The sequence below is a fragment of the Grammomys surdaster genome, unplaced genomic scaffold (assembly GCF_004785775.1).
Source record: "Grammomys surdaster isolate TR1022 unplaced genomic scaffold, NIH_TR_1.0 120828, whole genome shotgun sequence".
In the NCBI taxonomy this organism is placed as follows: Eukaryota; Metazoa; Chordata; class Mammalia; order Rodentia; family Muridae; genus Grammomys; species Grammomys surdaster.
The window spans coordinates 5,363-20,247 of NW_021616688.1; the positions used below are offsets into that span (position 1 = coordinate 5,363).

At 36.0% G+C, this 14,885-nt stretch overlaps 2 protein-coding genes across 2 annotated transcripts; one reads left to right on the top strand and one right to left on the bottom strand.

Annotated features, from left to right (window-relative positions):
- Window positions 1-1,933: 1,933 nt before the first annotated feature.
- Window positions 1,934-2,878, top strand: LOC114635991 (olfactory receptor 6C6-like). The gene has a single exon (XM_028784312.1). The coding sequence runs from the start codon at window positions 1,934-1,936 to the stop codon at window positions 2,876-2,878; it is 945 nt and encodes a 314-aa protein (XP_028640145.1).
- An 11,368-nt stretch (window positions 2,879-14,246) lies between these two features.
- Window positions 14,247-14,879, bottom strand: LOC114635992 (olfactory receptor 6C6-like; the record flags this gene model as incomplete). The annotated part of the gene is made up of 1 exon (XM_028784313.1): window positions 14,247-14,879. A coding segment is annotated over one exon (633 nt), but the record flags the coding sequence as incomplete, so codon positions are not given.
- Window positions 14,880-14,885: the final 6 nt, after the last annotated feature.

Genomic DNA, 14,885 nt, shown 5'->3' on the forward strand with positions numbered 1-14,885 from the left:
AGTGAATTGTTGAAGGCTCTGAAAAGCATTTTCTTGACTTTTCTAAGTCATTTATCACACTCCTCTGGGATGCTTTTCCTAAAGTTCTGATAGATCTTGGTATCTCTTATTACCATTAATGAGTACTTTGTAGCAGTGATCCCTAGAGAAGAGTTTGCTGTGAATTCAGTAGATCCCCTGAGTTAATTGGAAGTGAGAAGCAGTGGAACTAGAGCGTTTATAAGTGCACAGCTGGCTATGAGGCATCTCTTTGACCTAAGAGTTGTGTGTATTTCAGCAATGAGTTCATATTCTTCTTATTACTCCTGATTTTTACTTCATCTTTAAGAATGACATCCAATTGGAAAATTGCAATGACTGCAATCTCAACACTAAGAGCTAAAGTTTATAAAATTCAGCCTATCAAATGGCACACGTTAAAATTATCATCATAATCTCATTATTTTATAGTAAATGTGAGTTTGAAGGAATGTGGAAATTCTTTATGGAAGTATATTACTTGTGCCTCTTCTGACAAAAACATTAGAAATAGATATTTCTCATGAATAAAAAATGATCATGTAAACAATTGAAATATTATCTTTAACAAAGAAAGGTTAAAGTATGCAAAAAAGTGAGTCCATGCTGATTTTACATTATTTTTGTAATGTGAAACTTCATAAGATGAAATGTTCATGCTAATTTTAAATTAATTTTATAATGTGAAACTAAGGCAAATGCATAGTAAGTCCAATTAAGGCAATTGTGTCTGGATTATGAATTTTTACATTTCATAAAATGTTTTAAGTGTAGATATTTAGAGATTATGTTTAACAAATTAACTAATGTATTTTATTTTATACTATTATATCTATAATTGCTTTTCTTTAACTTTTTTTAAAAAATAGTGTGAAAATGCTGTGATAAGCAATTCTTGTTGTTTGGTGATACCATAATTCTAAGTCTGCTGAACCTACATCATTCAGAAATGACTAATATCTAGTCATCTTTTCAAATATGAGCATTATGGATAACAGGAAAATAGTAAATATGTTCACTTGAAGAAAGCTTGTAAGTACTTAGAAACTAAAACTTGATTTTAAACTTAAATCTTAAAATGCCCATCTTGGAATTATTCACAAATACTGATTTTTGTAAAATTCTATTATGTTTGTAGCATTGTTCTTCCCCCAGATTGGTTTATAAAATACCATATGGAAAGGAAAAGAATATTAATAAGATAAATGAAAAAGGAATAAATATAGGAAAGAAGGCGGCTAGTAAACTCATTTAAAGAGAAGAGAGCCCTAACTGGTTATTCAACACGAAACAGCCCTGAAACCATACACAAGTAGCACTATGCAAACTGAACAGGTTGTACTTACATATTTAGGAATACACATGCCTACATGTATTCATCCAAAACAGAGCCTGTGAACTTGAAAGGGAGCAAGGGTGCAGGGTACATGGTAAATTTAGAGAGAGGGAAGGGGAGAGAAAGTACTGCAATTAAACTATAATTTTAAAATAAAAGTGTTTTTATCCACAAATAAGCCAGAACCAGTGGCACAGGTCTGTAATTCAGATTACTTCAGGGGCCCAAGGGTGTAGGGGATCAGTATCTCATGGCCTGCATGACAGTAGAGGCCATTTGGAAGTGAATGTGTTAATTAGCATTTATGCAAATTAAAGAAAAATACTATCTGATTTTTAAGGGGAGTATGGGGATTATATGAAGAATATTAAGAAAAAAACAGACTAGGTCAAGTTTATATTTATCCTATGGCCTATAAGTATATGTCACCTGAAATTTCAGGCTAAAAAACACTTGAAAACCAATTTTATGACATACCCCCCCTTTCTGCTTTAGTGTAGGTATATAAATTCTAATGCACATAAAATATTTATTTGTTTTTAATTTTCTATATTTGTTTGCTAAGGCTCACAAATGAGGATGAAAAATCAGTCAATGGACCTTGACTTCATTCTTTTAGGATTGACAGATGACCCACGATTGCAAATTGTGATTTTTCTGTTTCTCTTTCTCAATTACATGATGAGCCTGCTGGGGAACTTAATCATTGTGCTCCTCACCCTGCTGGACCCTCGCCTCAAAACTCCAATGTATTTCTTTCTCCGTAATTTCTCCTTTTTGGAAATCATGTTCACAACAGTGTGCATTCCCAGATTCTTGACAACCATTGTGACTGGAGACAAAACTATTTCTTATAATAATTGTGTATCTCAGTTGTTTTTCTATCTTTTGCTGGGAGTCACAGAATTTTATCTCCTGGCTGCCATGTCCTATGACCGATATGTTGCCATCTGCAGACCATTGCACTATCCTATCATTATGAACAGCAAAGTGTGCTACCAACTTGTCCTTAGCTCCTGGGTGACTGGATTCTTGATCATCTTTCCCCCATTGGCCATGGGTCTGAAGCTGGATTTCTGTGGTCCCAGGATAATTGATCATTTTATGTGTGAAACGTCTCCTATTTTACAGATCTCCTGCACAGACACTCATGTCCTAGAAATGATGTCCTTTGTCTTAGCAGTGGTGACACTTGTAGTCACACTGGTACTAGTGAGTCTCTCTTACTCTTTCATCATTAAAACTATTATGAATTTCCCTTCTGCACAGCAAAGAACCAAAGCCTTCTCCACCTGCACTTCCCACATGATTGTTGTCTCCATAACATATGGAAGTTGCATCTTCATGTATATTAAACCATCTGCAAGGGAGAGAGTGATTATGTCTAAAGGTGTAGCTTTGCTGTATACTTCAATAGCCCCTCTCTTGAACCCCTTCATTTATACACTAAGAAACCAGCAGGTGAAAGAAGTCTTTTGGGACATATTACGAAAGACTTTGGGCTTTTTAAAAAGCAAAGTTTAAAACTGTAAAACGTTTATCAACTGAAACCATACATTAAAAGTGAAAGCCTAGTTCATCTATTTTTATGATTGCTTTTCTATCTCAGCAGTTATTTTATATACAGGATGTTTTTCTGAAGAACACTGTAACTCCATTCCACCTTACACTCTATTTTCCCATGAAAGGTTGCACTCTGCAATAACTAATTTCCTCTAATCCCTTTCTAAAAGTACTTTTATGGGTATATGTTATTGTTTATTACACATTCATTTCCATAAATCATTGCACTTGAATTTGATTCCAAAATCCATGGTGAGAACTTTCCCCAGTTTTCTGCTGACTTCCATACAAGGGTGCACATGCATCATACACTCCATCCCTCCTCAGCTTACCAGACACTCAGTACAGGTTAGACAAGCATTTCTGCCCTAGCTTCTCCATGTATTACATAGGAGAAATGCAGCCCACAGAGTTATTCAGTGAGTACTCTCTATTTGGACTATGGACCACTCAATAAAAATAACACCCAAACATCTAAAGACACACGAATCCTGTCTCACAGTTCCCTAACATCTGAACATCTAAAGACATACAGATGCCTGTCTTACAGCTCTTTTAATGTTATAATAAAATTGAAAGAAACAAGATAGGAGAGATGGACAGATCAAAACATGACAGAATCTATTATTCAGAAAAGAGTATGGACTTGAACCTATCATGTCAATAATGTCCACATATAGTCGTAGAAGAATTTGCCGAAAAATTAAAATATTCTTGTTTTGCTTTTAATTGGTTAATTGTATTGCATATGCTTTTTGGTATAGATATTACATATCTACACGTGGTGTCAAATAATCAAATCATATATCTATTGTGCCTTTCCCCTGGCCTTGAACAGGCCCGAGAGACCTTATTTACCACAACAGACCAAGCGATAAGGATCTAGGTGGAGTTACCCACCTTGGCTGCACGGAACTTAAAAGAAGAACTGTCCGTGTGCTTGACCCGTGACTAAGAATGGATTATCCCACTCTTCTCTCCTGCTGAAACTAGGAAGGGTTCGGGCAGGGTCTTTCCCTTTAAATTGAAAAGCTAAACATTAAAGCATTGAGCATTGATCAGAGAACTTTGTCTTGGCTTCATCTCTTTTCGCCCTCTGTCTTCCTTTAGTTCCCAGCCCCCTTTCAGGTGAACCCAGTTGATTCATGGCTGCAGGCAGCTACAATCTATTACCTCCCACTTTTTTCATTTCTTTGTGGCATTCCAAGTTTTCATTTTTAGTTTTCTTTGTTTAGACGTCTGGGGCATGGTCAATATATGTATGTTTTATATGCACCTTATATCTTGAAGGATATTCTATATCTAGCTTTTCTAATTAGAGAAGTCACTGAAACTGTGTGCAAGATGGACATTTCAGTATTAACCCTTTAATTTTAGAGAGATTACTCTAGTAAATCATATGTAGTCTGTATTAGAGTAGGTGGGAATGATGAGGGTCATGGCTCTAAAGCATTTGTGTATTTTGAGGCAGTATGTAAACCATGGTGGGTCTAGCAAACAGATAAAATCAGAATAATAGGAGAAAGGAGTAGAGACTTAATTAAGATTTTAAAAGGTGAAGCCATTCAAATGATTGTTACTGAATTAAATCATTTTCAGTTCTGGAATATTTTGTAAGACTGGACCATTGAACTCTTTGAAGTTGTTATGAATGTAGAATTTTGAGGAAAGAGCTACTGAGTCAGTCCATTAGGCTGGATCATTGGCATCTGGTCCTTTTGCTCTGAAAATACATAAACTTTTAAATATAACATACATATCTTTATTAACAAACGTATGGAATGTGCAGTGTGCACAAATCCACTAAAGATGATTCTCTGCTCTTTGAGCAGGTGAAAGACATCAAACTTTATAATTCCATTTGAACTGTATAACCAAACAGTAATATAAATTTCCATCTATGCCATACAAAATGATGACATGTAATAATAAGCCCAGAGGACACTATAGCGAAAAAGATTTATTGGCTATGCAGAGATATGTTTCAGCCATTCTCAGAGCTCTTCCAATGTAGCGGGATCAGCATTCATGTTATCTATTGTGTTGTTCTTAACTTCATTCTTCATGTGTATAGACAAGATTTTCAGGAGGTCTCCTTCAGTCAAATTTGATCTTTATTAGTTTTGAAGGAACACACAGCATTTCATCTCCTGTGGAAACAAAGACAAAGCCAATTCCCTAATGCAATACATTTCCTGACTTCCATTTTGAGGTGATCACAAATATAGGCTCATTTAGTTCAACAGTCTTTTTTTAGATCCAGTGTTTTTCAGCAATTGTATTGCCTGTCTCATTGACATTTAAAAAGTGTAAAGTCAATAAAGCATTATTTGATCTATTTCTGGAAGAATCTATATTTCTATTTTGTTCTATGGGCATTTCTTTTAAAGTGTAGTTAGAAATAAAATAAATTATTGTATTATAAATGTAACCAGTAAATTAATACAGCAGCTGTATTTCTTAACATTTGCTAGTCCCCAAGAACCACACAGAAAAACCAAGATTTATTTTAAGCTTCACTTCAGTATCTGAGCAGATATTGATTTATTTTAACCTCTAAGCTAATTTGGCTACCTACCATTCCCATCCCCATGATACTTGCAGTTTAATATTGCTCTAGCCCTCTCTGCTTCAAATGTTTCTCATCATGATGTCTTCTCAGACTCTCTCCCTATGGCTCATCTGAATCTTCTCGTGACTGGCAGAAGTTTCTGCCCTATTCTTTACTCTGCCTAGCCATTGGGTTATCAGTATTTATTGACAAGTCAGAGACTAAATGGTAAATAATTATTTTCACAAACTTAAGACAGAAGACTCTAGGCATATGCATTACAATGCTGTGTCTGAATTGAAGCAAGATATGATGAGAGAGAAGTCAGCGTTTGAATTAACACAAGGACAACTTTTACACACCATGCATTACATTACACCTACATTTAGATATTTTACAATTGTTTGGTCTGTAGGATTATAGGATATATTAGTAACAAGCTTTATGCCATAATGTCTAAAAAAATGTTCCAGTCTACCAGATACATATGTCAAAACATCATCAGCTTCAGTCTACAAAGACATCTCGAAGATAACCAACATCTCTAAAAAATACGCAATTTCAGAATCAAGCTTTTCAGAACTTAAGTCAGAAGCCCATTAAAATCCTGAATAGGAATCAATTGTATGATGTATTAACACATGTACATATTACAAATTTCAATCTCTACAAAATAAAACACATAATCTATTGAATGATATTGCTTCAAAGTGTCATTACCAAATATAACCAGTATTCTTAATTAAGAATATTGATGTTCACCTAGTGATTGATCTTTGAAAATATAAATATAATATCTAGTTCAATTATATTGGTTTATGTCTGAAGCCTCTTAATCTAGCATTTCTATGGACTGCCATTCTGCAATTTTGTCACAAGGCAGCATTGTAAGATTTAGATTGGATTTCTCTGGAAATTCTTCATTTGGGAAAGAATCTTCCAATCTGTTCTATCAAGTCCAAAATCTAACATTTAAATTTTCAGTCTTCTCTTTCTCTAAGTCTGATTCATTCTGATCCTTTTAAAAGAGGATATGTAAGATTTTATTAATTACTGAAAATGTTATTATTTCTATGCTGATAATGGAAACAAAATTATATAGAGTCCTTGTGTTCTTCATCATTGCATTCTTCGTTTTTTTTTTAATTTTAAGAAAATGTATTGATAATGGTATCAGGGAGTAGGTATTTTGAGATTTCTATTTGTTTCTTAATTTACTAAATATATTTTACTGAATCAGTATACTTTCATTTTCATTAATTTATTTATTATTCACGGAGCCTGTGCCACTCGCCCCCGCCTACAACCTGTGCGCGAGTTTTGACCCACAAATGTAAGAGTGGAATGTTTAGGGAGGAAGAGTGGTTATTAGGAGTGGGAAGGAGCTTAAAGATGAAGGAATTATATATACTAATTAGAATATTTTTATACATGAATAATTCACTAAAAGTTAATAAAATAATTATAAATAAATTATTTCTGAAAAAAAAGAAAGAACAAACTCCCTGGTCTTTTAAAGATGCAAAATCCTGTATTACAAATTTTGGCTGTGGGGTGTGTGTGTGTGTGTATACGCACATTTGCTTGTTTTGTGTTTACTTTTGCATGGTTGTGCTCACCTGAGCACGTGTACAGAGAGACCAAAGGTCGGGTGTCTTCTAGTCTTTTCCATCTTATTTTTAGAAATGGTCTTTTCAATGACCCGCAGCTTACAATTTATGGCAGAATGACTGGCTAGCAAGTTACTGGGATTCTACTTGTACCTAACTATTGAGTATAGTGGAATATTTTCCTGCTACATTTGCAGTAAGACTTGGTGATTGGGTTGTAGTCAGAGTGAGGGGTCAGGAGGAGAGGAGAGGAAGGGGAGGAGACTAGGGAGGAGGGAGAGAAGGCTAACAGCATGGAGAACCACGGATGGTTCAAGAGCAGTCCTTGGTAGCAACTTATCAAAAGGTTAGATTTTGGGTAACAATTCTAATTGTGTGGGAATCTTGTTGTTTGAGCATTTCCAAATATATAAATTCATTGATTAATTGTTAAGCTTTAAGAGTCTCATTTCTACAAGTACCGCGAGGATGGCAGGTATTGTCTGGGATTCAGCCGAGCTTTGTGGAGGCAGCGTGGTGGATTGGCAGAGCCATCCCCTATGCTGGGATCTCGTGGGTGCAAGGGCCAATGTCTCTAGATAGCTGGAGCTGCTGTCCAGAGCCAGAGCAGTGAGAAAACGATGCCTGCAGAGTCATAGCAATGAAAAAATGGCTACTGCCGGGGAAAAAGCCGGACCAGGAACAGTTTTATAAATAATACGTGCAACACATGGGTACCAACACAGCTTTTATATGAGTGTTGGTAATTTGAACTCAGTTCCTCAAGCTTGTGTAGCAAGGCTTGTACCTACTGAGCCACCTCTCCAGGACATAATTATGCATTTAGCTCCAAATATATTCTGCAAGTATTATATTTTTGTATAGACTACATTTTGTAATCAATGAAATTATAAACATTTACATTCTCATAGAATGTTTCATGTCAATATCTGTAAATATTACTAATTTCAGTACTTTAAAAAAATTAAACTCAAACAAAAACCTATAAATTTTTCACAGAGTATAAAAATTACTGACTGGAAAGGGTCTATTGTAGAACTTGAAAATGAATCTTTTTTCCTCTAGGAACTGATAGATTTTAGAATACAGATGCAGTTTATTTCCAGATAAGAGAAAGATTCATGATATAATATTATATATTTTACAAATTATAATTTTGCAATGATTCTTTCCATTTCAACTAAAGACTTTATCCTGTAGAATCTGACCTTTCAATCAGAGCTTTAAAGAGGTTTGGAGTATTATAACTGCATTTTCTAAAGCTGAGTACTCATAATGGAATTTCAAATGTTCCTATGTAATAGATGCACACTCTGGACAAAATGAAAATTAAGTCAATATATTTGACCCTTCCCAACACAGACATGACCAATGATAGAAGTATGAATTGTAACTTCTGATTCTACAGTCTGAGATGTTTTTACAGAAGCTGTGTTTAACTGCATGCAAACACAGCAGTGTCACTTATGACCTTCTTCTTATAGATGGAGCTAGGAAGCTGTTTCCTAGCATCTGTTTCCCTTAGTGCTTCTATTGCAGACTTTTCAGAGGGTGGGTTTTGTATATAACTTAGTAATGGGAGATAGAGAAGAGACTTGTTCTTTGTATCCAGGGTGATGATCTAATATGACATCCATTGAGGGTTTTAAGTTTGGGAACCATTTACATTTGTGGCAAAATTATTAACAAACACTCAGACAATACTGAAAATAACTGTCATTTCCTAATGTTACTTCACTTGCCTGCAGAACTCTAGTCCAAATCCTAAACATTGTCAGCAGTTTTCAGGCTTCATCTTCAAAAGGATGTTGAACATCATCTACTGCAGTAATAAACAAATAAATCACTTTCCAATTTCAGCTTGGATGGGTTCTTATAGAAAGTAACAGAATTGGAATAGGTCCTTCCATGTTGGGAGCACAGCATGAAGATACTTGTTCCCACAGATCTCTATGGAAACCAGAAATCTTAAGAAATGGCAATGAAGAATTATTTCCAATGGGAAAGAAATGTAAAACCTGTTCTTCCATCTTGAAAGCTGGGAAGTGGGAGTGACTAATAAATAGCCAATTGGACCATGCCATATTAAGCTCCTAAAATAAGGACCATAAGCGGCTAGTAATTTAAATAATCCTTACATTCAGGGGCTTCCCAAGCTTCAACAATCAGGAATTGAAAAACATAATAGTCTAAAGGATTCTCAAATTATCTGTATATCCTGAGGCTTCCCCAAAGCTCTATAACCTTATTGGAGATATTTAACCGCCCAAGTGACCTCTATATTATCTGTATTACTGAAACACTTCCTTAGGCCCTTAGGCTAGTACAATCTGAAATGAGTTTTCATTCTCATCTCTTCAGTTGGCTTCCCTGCCTGCCATGACCACCTATAGGGTCCCCTTCATTTCCGTGAGTTCTGTTTCCTTCTAAGGATTATTTCTAAAACTTTGGAGGAGAATTGGGTGAAACCCTGTTTGGTAGACAGTCAAGCCACACCCCTGCAAAGGTACATTCTGGAAAGATAAAGCTTAAAAGAGTTGGCACGGTACTATATCTATTTTCTACATGTATTGAGGTAACATTCATTATTGTATTTTTCTGAAAGAAGAAAAATAGCAACACAGTGCCAAAAGGGAATGAGATCTGTTAAATAAAGAGGTGCAACAGACAGGCTGACACATCAAATCAGCACATGGACTCAGGTATAGCATGGGAGGTGTCAAAGCCTGCTCCTCCAACTTAGCTGTAGCCATTTTGTTCCCTACCTGCCAATAATTTCATATTGCTACTGACACAGAGATATTGCTTATCTCACAGCAAGGTCAGGTAAACCACATACCCTGTTATTTTCTGAGGTTTGTTAATCCTAAGAAATTCCAGAACCATAAGCTCCACTTAGGGTCAATCAAACTAAAGGTCAATTAGAACTGTTCTGTCTACCTAGCTGAAATAGTTTGAGTCAGAGCTGACCACTGGACAGCACTTCTTGGACCTGCACATGAGCTTACTGTGGTTTTTGCCTTTATAAACTGTCCCTGGGAAACATTTGTGGTCACAGTCAGCTCTTGAGTCTGGTCTGTGGGCCTGATGGATCAGTTCTGACTGAGATTGGTATATGTATGGTTTGTGGGGTGACTCCTGGACCTCATCAGGAGACCTTAAATTTTTATGTGAGCTCATAAACTCTATATATAACATGCAAATTGAGTATTTTCTTTCAATTAAATTTTCATAAGGAACAAGAGTATCTACAGTGACTGAAATACAAACTGTGGATACTTCATTTAATTACTAAAAGACATGGGAGGTATTGGGGCAGTGACTGGAGAGATGATGTAGAGACCTTAAGGTAGGAAAAAAAAAGAGTAATAAAGAAAACAAAAGGGGATATACTGGCTGGTTTTGTGTTTGTTTGTTTATGTGTGTGTGTGTGTGTGTGTGTGTGTGTGTGTGTGTGTGTGTGACAATTTAACTCAAACTGGAGTCATCAGAAGAGAGGAAACCTCAGTTGAGGAAATGCCTCCATGAGATTCAGCTGTAAAGCATTTTCTCAATTAGTGATCAGTGAGGGAGGGCCTAGCTCACTGTGAGTGGTGCCATTGCTGGGCTGGTGGTCCTGGGTTCTATAAGAAAGCAGGCTGAGCAAGGCATGTGAAGCAAGTCAGTGAGTAGTACCCCTCTATGGCGTCTGCATCAGCTCTTACCTCCAAGATCCTGTTCTGTTTGAGGTCCTATCTTGACTTTCCTCATTACAAACAGTGCTATGGAAGTGTAAGACAAATAAACCTTCCTCCCAGCTTGATTTTTTCATTGCAGTAATAAAAAACTCTAAAACAAATTGGAACTGGTGTAGTGGGGTATTGTTATGACAGTTCTGACCATGTTTTTGGGAGGATTGTGGAAGGACTTTGGAACTTTGGGCTAGAAAGTCCACTGAATATTGAGTGCTAAGTGGAATGTTCTTTAGGATCTTGGAAGATAAGAGTTTTGAGAGCAGTGCAGGAGATGAGGCCTGGTGTGTGAAATTTCAGAGGTAAATTTAAAGACTCTATCAGGACCATTTGCTATTTTGAATTAAGGTTCTGTCAGTATGGTCAGCTGGGCCTGAATAGTCTGTAGAAGAATTTTAATCCATCCACAGGCTGCTCTGGAAAGTGATGATATATAAAGGTATGATCCAGCCAGAATGCAGACATGCCCGGAATTACTATGATCTGGCTGGAATACAGACACACTATTAGTACACAAATTAATTCCCAAACAATGAAGGTAAATTTATCTTGTAGAAGGAAGCCATGTTTGAAAGTGATATCTGGGCTTGGCACCATGAAGAGAGCCTATGAAAGGCTATTGGTCAAAGTGCAACCCAGTTCAAATAGAAGACCCCAGAGTTTTGGAGATGCCAGTACTATGGGAAAATCACCAAGAGTAACAGAAGTGGAATCGAACCTTGGAAAACAAGCTCTGTGTGTTGGAGAAGTGGGTGACCTAAGCCTTTGGAGGAGTCTAGAAGTTCCTGAGTGGGTCCAAGACATTGGAATTTTTGGATTTTGGTTTTGCTTTGTTTTGATTGTGAGTGTGCCATGAGTTTTGCCTCTTGAAGTAAGAAGTATTACTTAACCCATAGTTAAGATGTTTTAAATTGTACAAGACTTTGAATTTTAAAATTATTGCATTTATAAAGGGACTGGAATTTTAATGCCTTTTAAAGTTATGTATGTTTTCAATGTGAGAACTTTGGCCTGAATAATAAACAAAGCACTGTAGCTTAATAGTTATGTGTTTGTGTGTTAAGCTGACAAGGGGTCAGTTGTACTGGCTGGTTTTGTGTGCCAAGTACACTCAAGCTAGAGTCGTCATAAAGGGAGGAGCTTCAGTTGAGGAAATGCCTCCATGAGATCCAGCTCTAAAGCATTTTCTTGACTAGTGATCAGTCAGGGAATATCTAGCCCATTGTGGCTAGTGCCATTCCTGGGTTGGTGGTCCTGGGTTCTATAAGAAAACAGGCTAAGCAAGCCATGTGAGACCAGGAAGCAGAAATCTTCCATGGCTTCTGCATCAACCCATGTCTCCAGAACCCTGCCTTGTTTGAGTTTCTGTTCTTGACTTCTTTCAGTGAGGAAGAGTGCTGTGGAAGTACAACAGAAATAACTACTTAACCCCCAATTTGCTTTATGGTGTTTCTATCAAAGCAACAGAAACCCTAATTAAGAGAGGAGACTGTCTATTTGTGAAGATGAGAGAGACTGGGAAAGGCATGGGTGAGCAGCGTTGAGATTAAGAAAAACTATAGTTACACATATATATCATAAATATGCCATAATAAATGCTATTAATTTTGCATATGTAATTTAAAAATTATAATGATAGAAGAAAAAGATTAAGGAGAATAGTTGCTATTATGACTCTTATAGTTCCATTTGCATTAATATTTGTCCAATGTATTTATATTAATATAATTGTGCACTATTTTGTATGAGAGCTACATCATTAATTTGATGAAAAGTGACTGAAGCTGAATTGCTTAGAAAATTTCAATTTACAAATAAAATTTCTTCAATCAGTGGTATAAAATATTATGAGTTTACTATAGTTCATAAATTATTTTCATTTCTTCTTTGAAGAAATAAAGAATATTTAGCATCAAAGTGTGGAGTCAAATTATTTTTACTGTCAATAAGAATTTCTGGAAAGAAGCTGTGTGGCTAAGGGAGAGTAGATTGATTAGAAATTCAGTGCCACAAGGAGACTGGAATACCGAGGGTATAGATGCTAACTCCCTTACCTGTGCTAGCTTAGCCACATGAACAACATTCCTTGCCAACTCCTGTATCAGAAATCCTGTGACTAATAGAAAAAAATTGACTTATATATGGCTTTCAGTTTAATGTTTATATGGATTTCCTGTGTGTTTGAACAAGTAGGTCTCTGCATCTGTATCTGTTTCTTATACCTTTCCTTGGACTTTTTTTCTTCTGCTTGTTTTGTCATATTCCAATTGGCTAGTTTTGGTTTTATCTTATTATATTTTATTATCATCCCTTCGAAGCCTGTTTGTTTTCTAATGAGAGACATAATCAGGGCACATCAGAATAGCAGAGAGATAGGTAGGAACTAAGAGGAGCAGAGGGAAAACTAATCAGCGTGTATTATATGTGAAAATATCTATTTTAAATAAAAGAATAAGAGAAATTTAAAAATCCAAGAACAGTAGAAAAATGCTTTGGAATCTATTAAGAGAACAATTGCTTCTAGTTATAGAAATGTTAAAGCTAGGCCTATCGTCAGGTAACATCTGAAGCCTATAGGAAAGATTCTTCACCTTTCTGTAATCCAATTTCCAGATGCTTCCACCAGTTTATTTAAGAAATATCTTGATTTGTGGCTTACTTTGATTTGTTACTAAAAGAAAAAACTTCATAAGACTGTTTTCAATAGAAATATAGAACTATAAGTAACATAAATCTGTTTCTAGGCCACAACCACTAAAGTTTGGCTCTGAAATAAATATATTTAATTTTCTCTGAAAACTAAGCTGTATTATTTTTGCTATGATAGTACTGAACAAATGATCAAATAATGATGACAACTAATTCTGAATGACTATAAATGTAGAGAAGAAACACCTTATTCCTTTGCATGCTGCATACATCTCATCACAGTACCCTTCAATGTTTATTTTCTTTATTCATATCACAAGCTTCATCATGTGGATGCTTCCTTCTATAAGATGAATTTAATGTTCAGATCAACTCTGATTTCCTAGGGCTATTCTATGACAAAGTCCATCACATTATAGATTCATTTCATGCTCTCTGCTAGTCTCTATTTTTAACAATGCAAAATATTAAACTACAAATAAAATGCTTTGCAATTAATTATGGACATAGAACTAATTCAGATTGTCTAACTGCATTTACTTATACAGTACATTTAGTAAATAAACCTATCACAAGAGGAGAGATTTCTGAGCAAAGGTAGAATTTCACATTATGAACTGAAGAGGCATTTTGCTCCTAGTGATTCAGAAGATCAATTCTGAGAGATAAACCTAGGACAATTAGAATACTTATTATGATCTAAGCAGTAAAGGAGAGAAATAGCATAGGCCATCATGGATATATATGACATTAATTTTTATTTTTTTCAGTCATTTCCTAACAGCATGCTATTTAAGTCTAAATCTTAATTCACTGTTTTGAGAATAACAGAATCTATGAAGCACCTGCCTGAAGGCATCCTTCACCTGTTGATTCCTTAGAGTGTAAATGAAAGGGTTCAGCAAAGGCGCCACAGAAGTGTTGAGCACACTTACACCTTTATTTAAAGCTACCCTCTCCTTGGCTGATGTTTTCATGTACATGAAGATACAACTCCCATAAGTAATGGAGACAACAACCATGTGTGAGGAGCAGGTGGAAAAGGCCTTTTTCCGCTGTTGAGCTGAAGGGAACTTTAGGATGGTTTTGATGATGAGCATATAGGACAGAATCACTAAGATCAAGGTGATGATAAGTGTCATTATAGCTACAACAAATGCAATCCATTCTATGAAACGTGTGTCTGTGCAAGACAGCTGCAGGACAGGAGAAGTGTCACACAGGAAGTGGTCTATCAGTTTGGAAGCACAGAAATCCAGTTTGAGTCCCAACATCAAAGGCGGAAAGATGGATAAAAACCCAGTCACCCAGGAGCTGAGGACCAGTATGTGGCACACTTTGTTATTCATGATGATGGGGTAGTGCAGTGGTCTGCAGATGGCTACATAGCGGTCATAGGACATGGCAGCCAGGAGGTAGAACTCTGT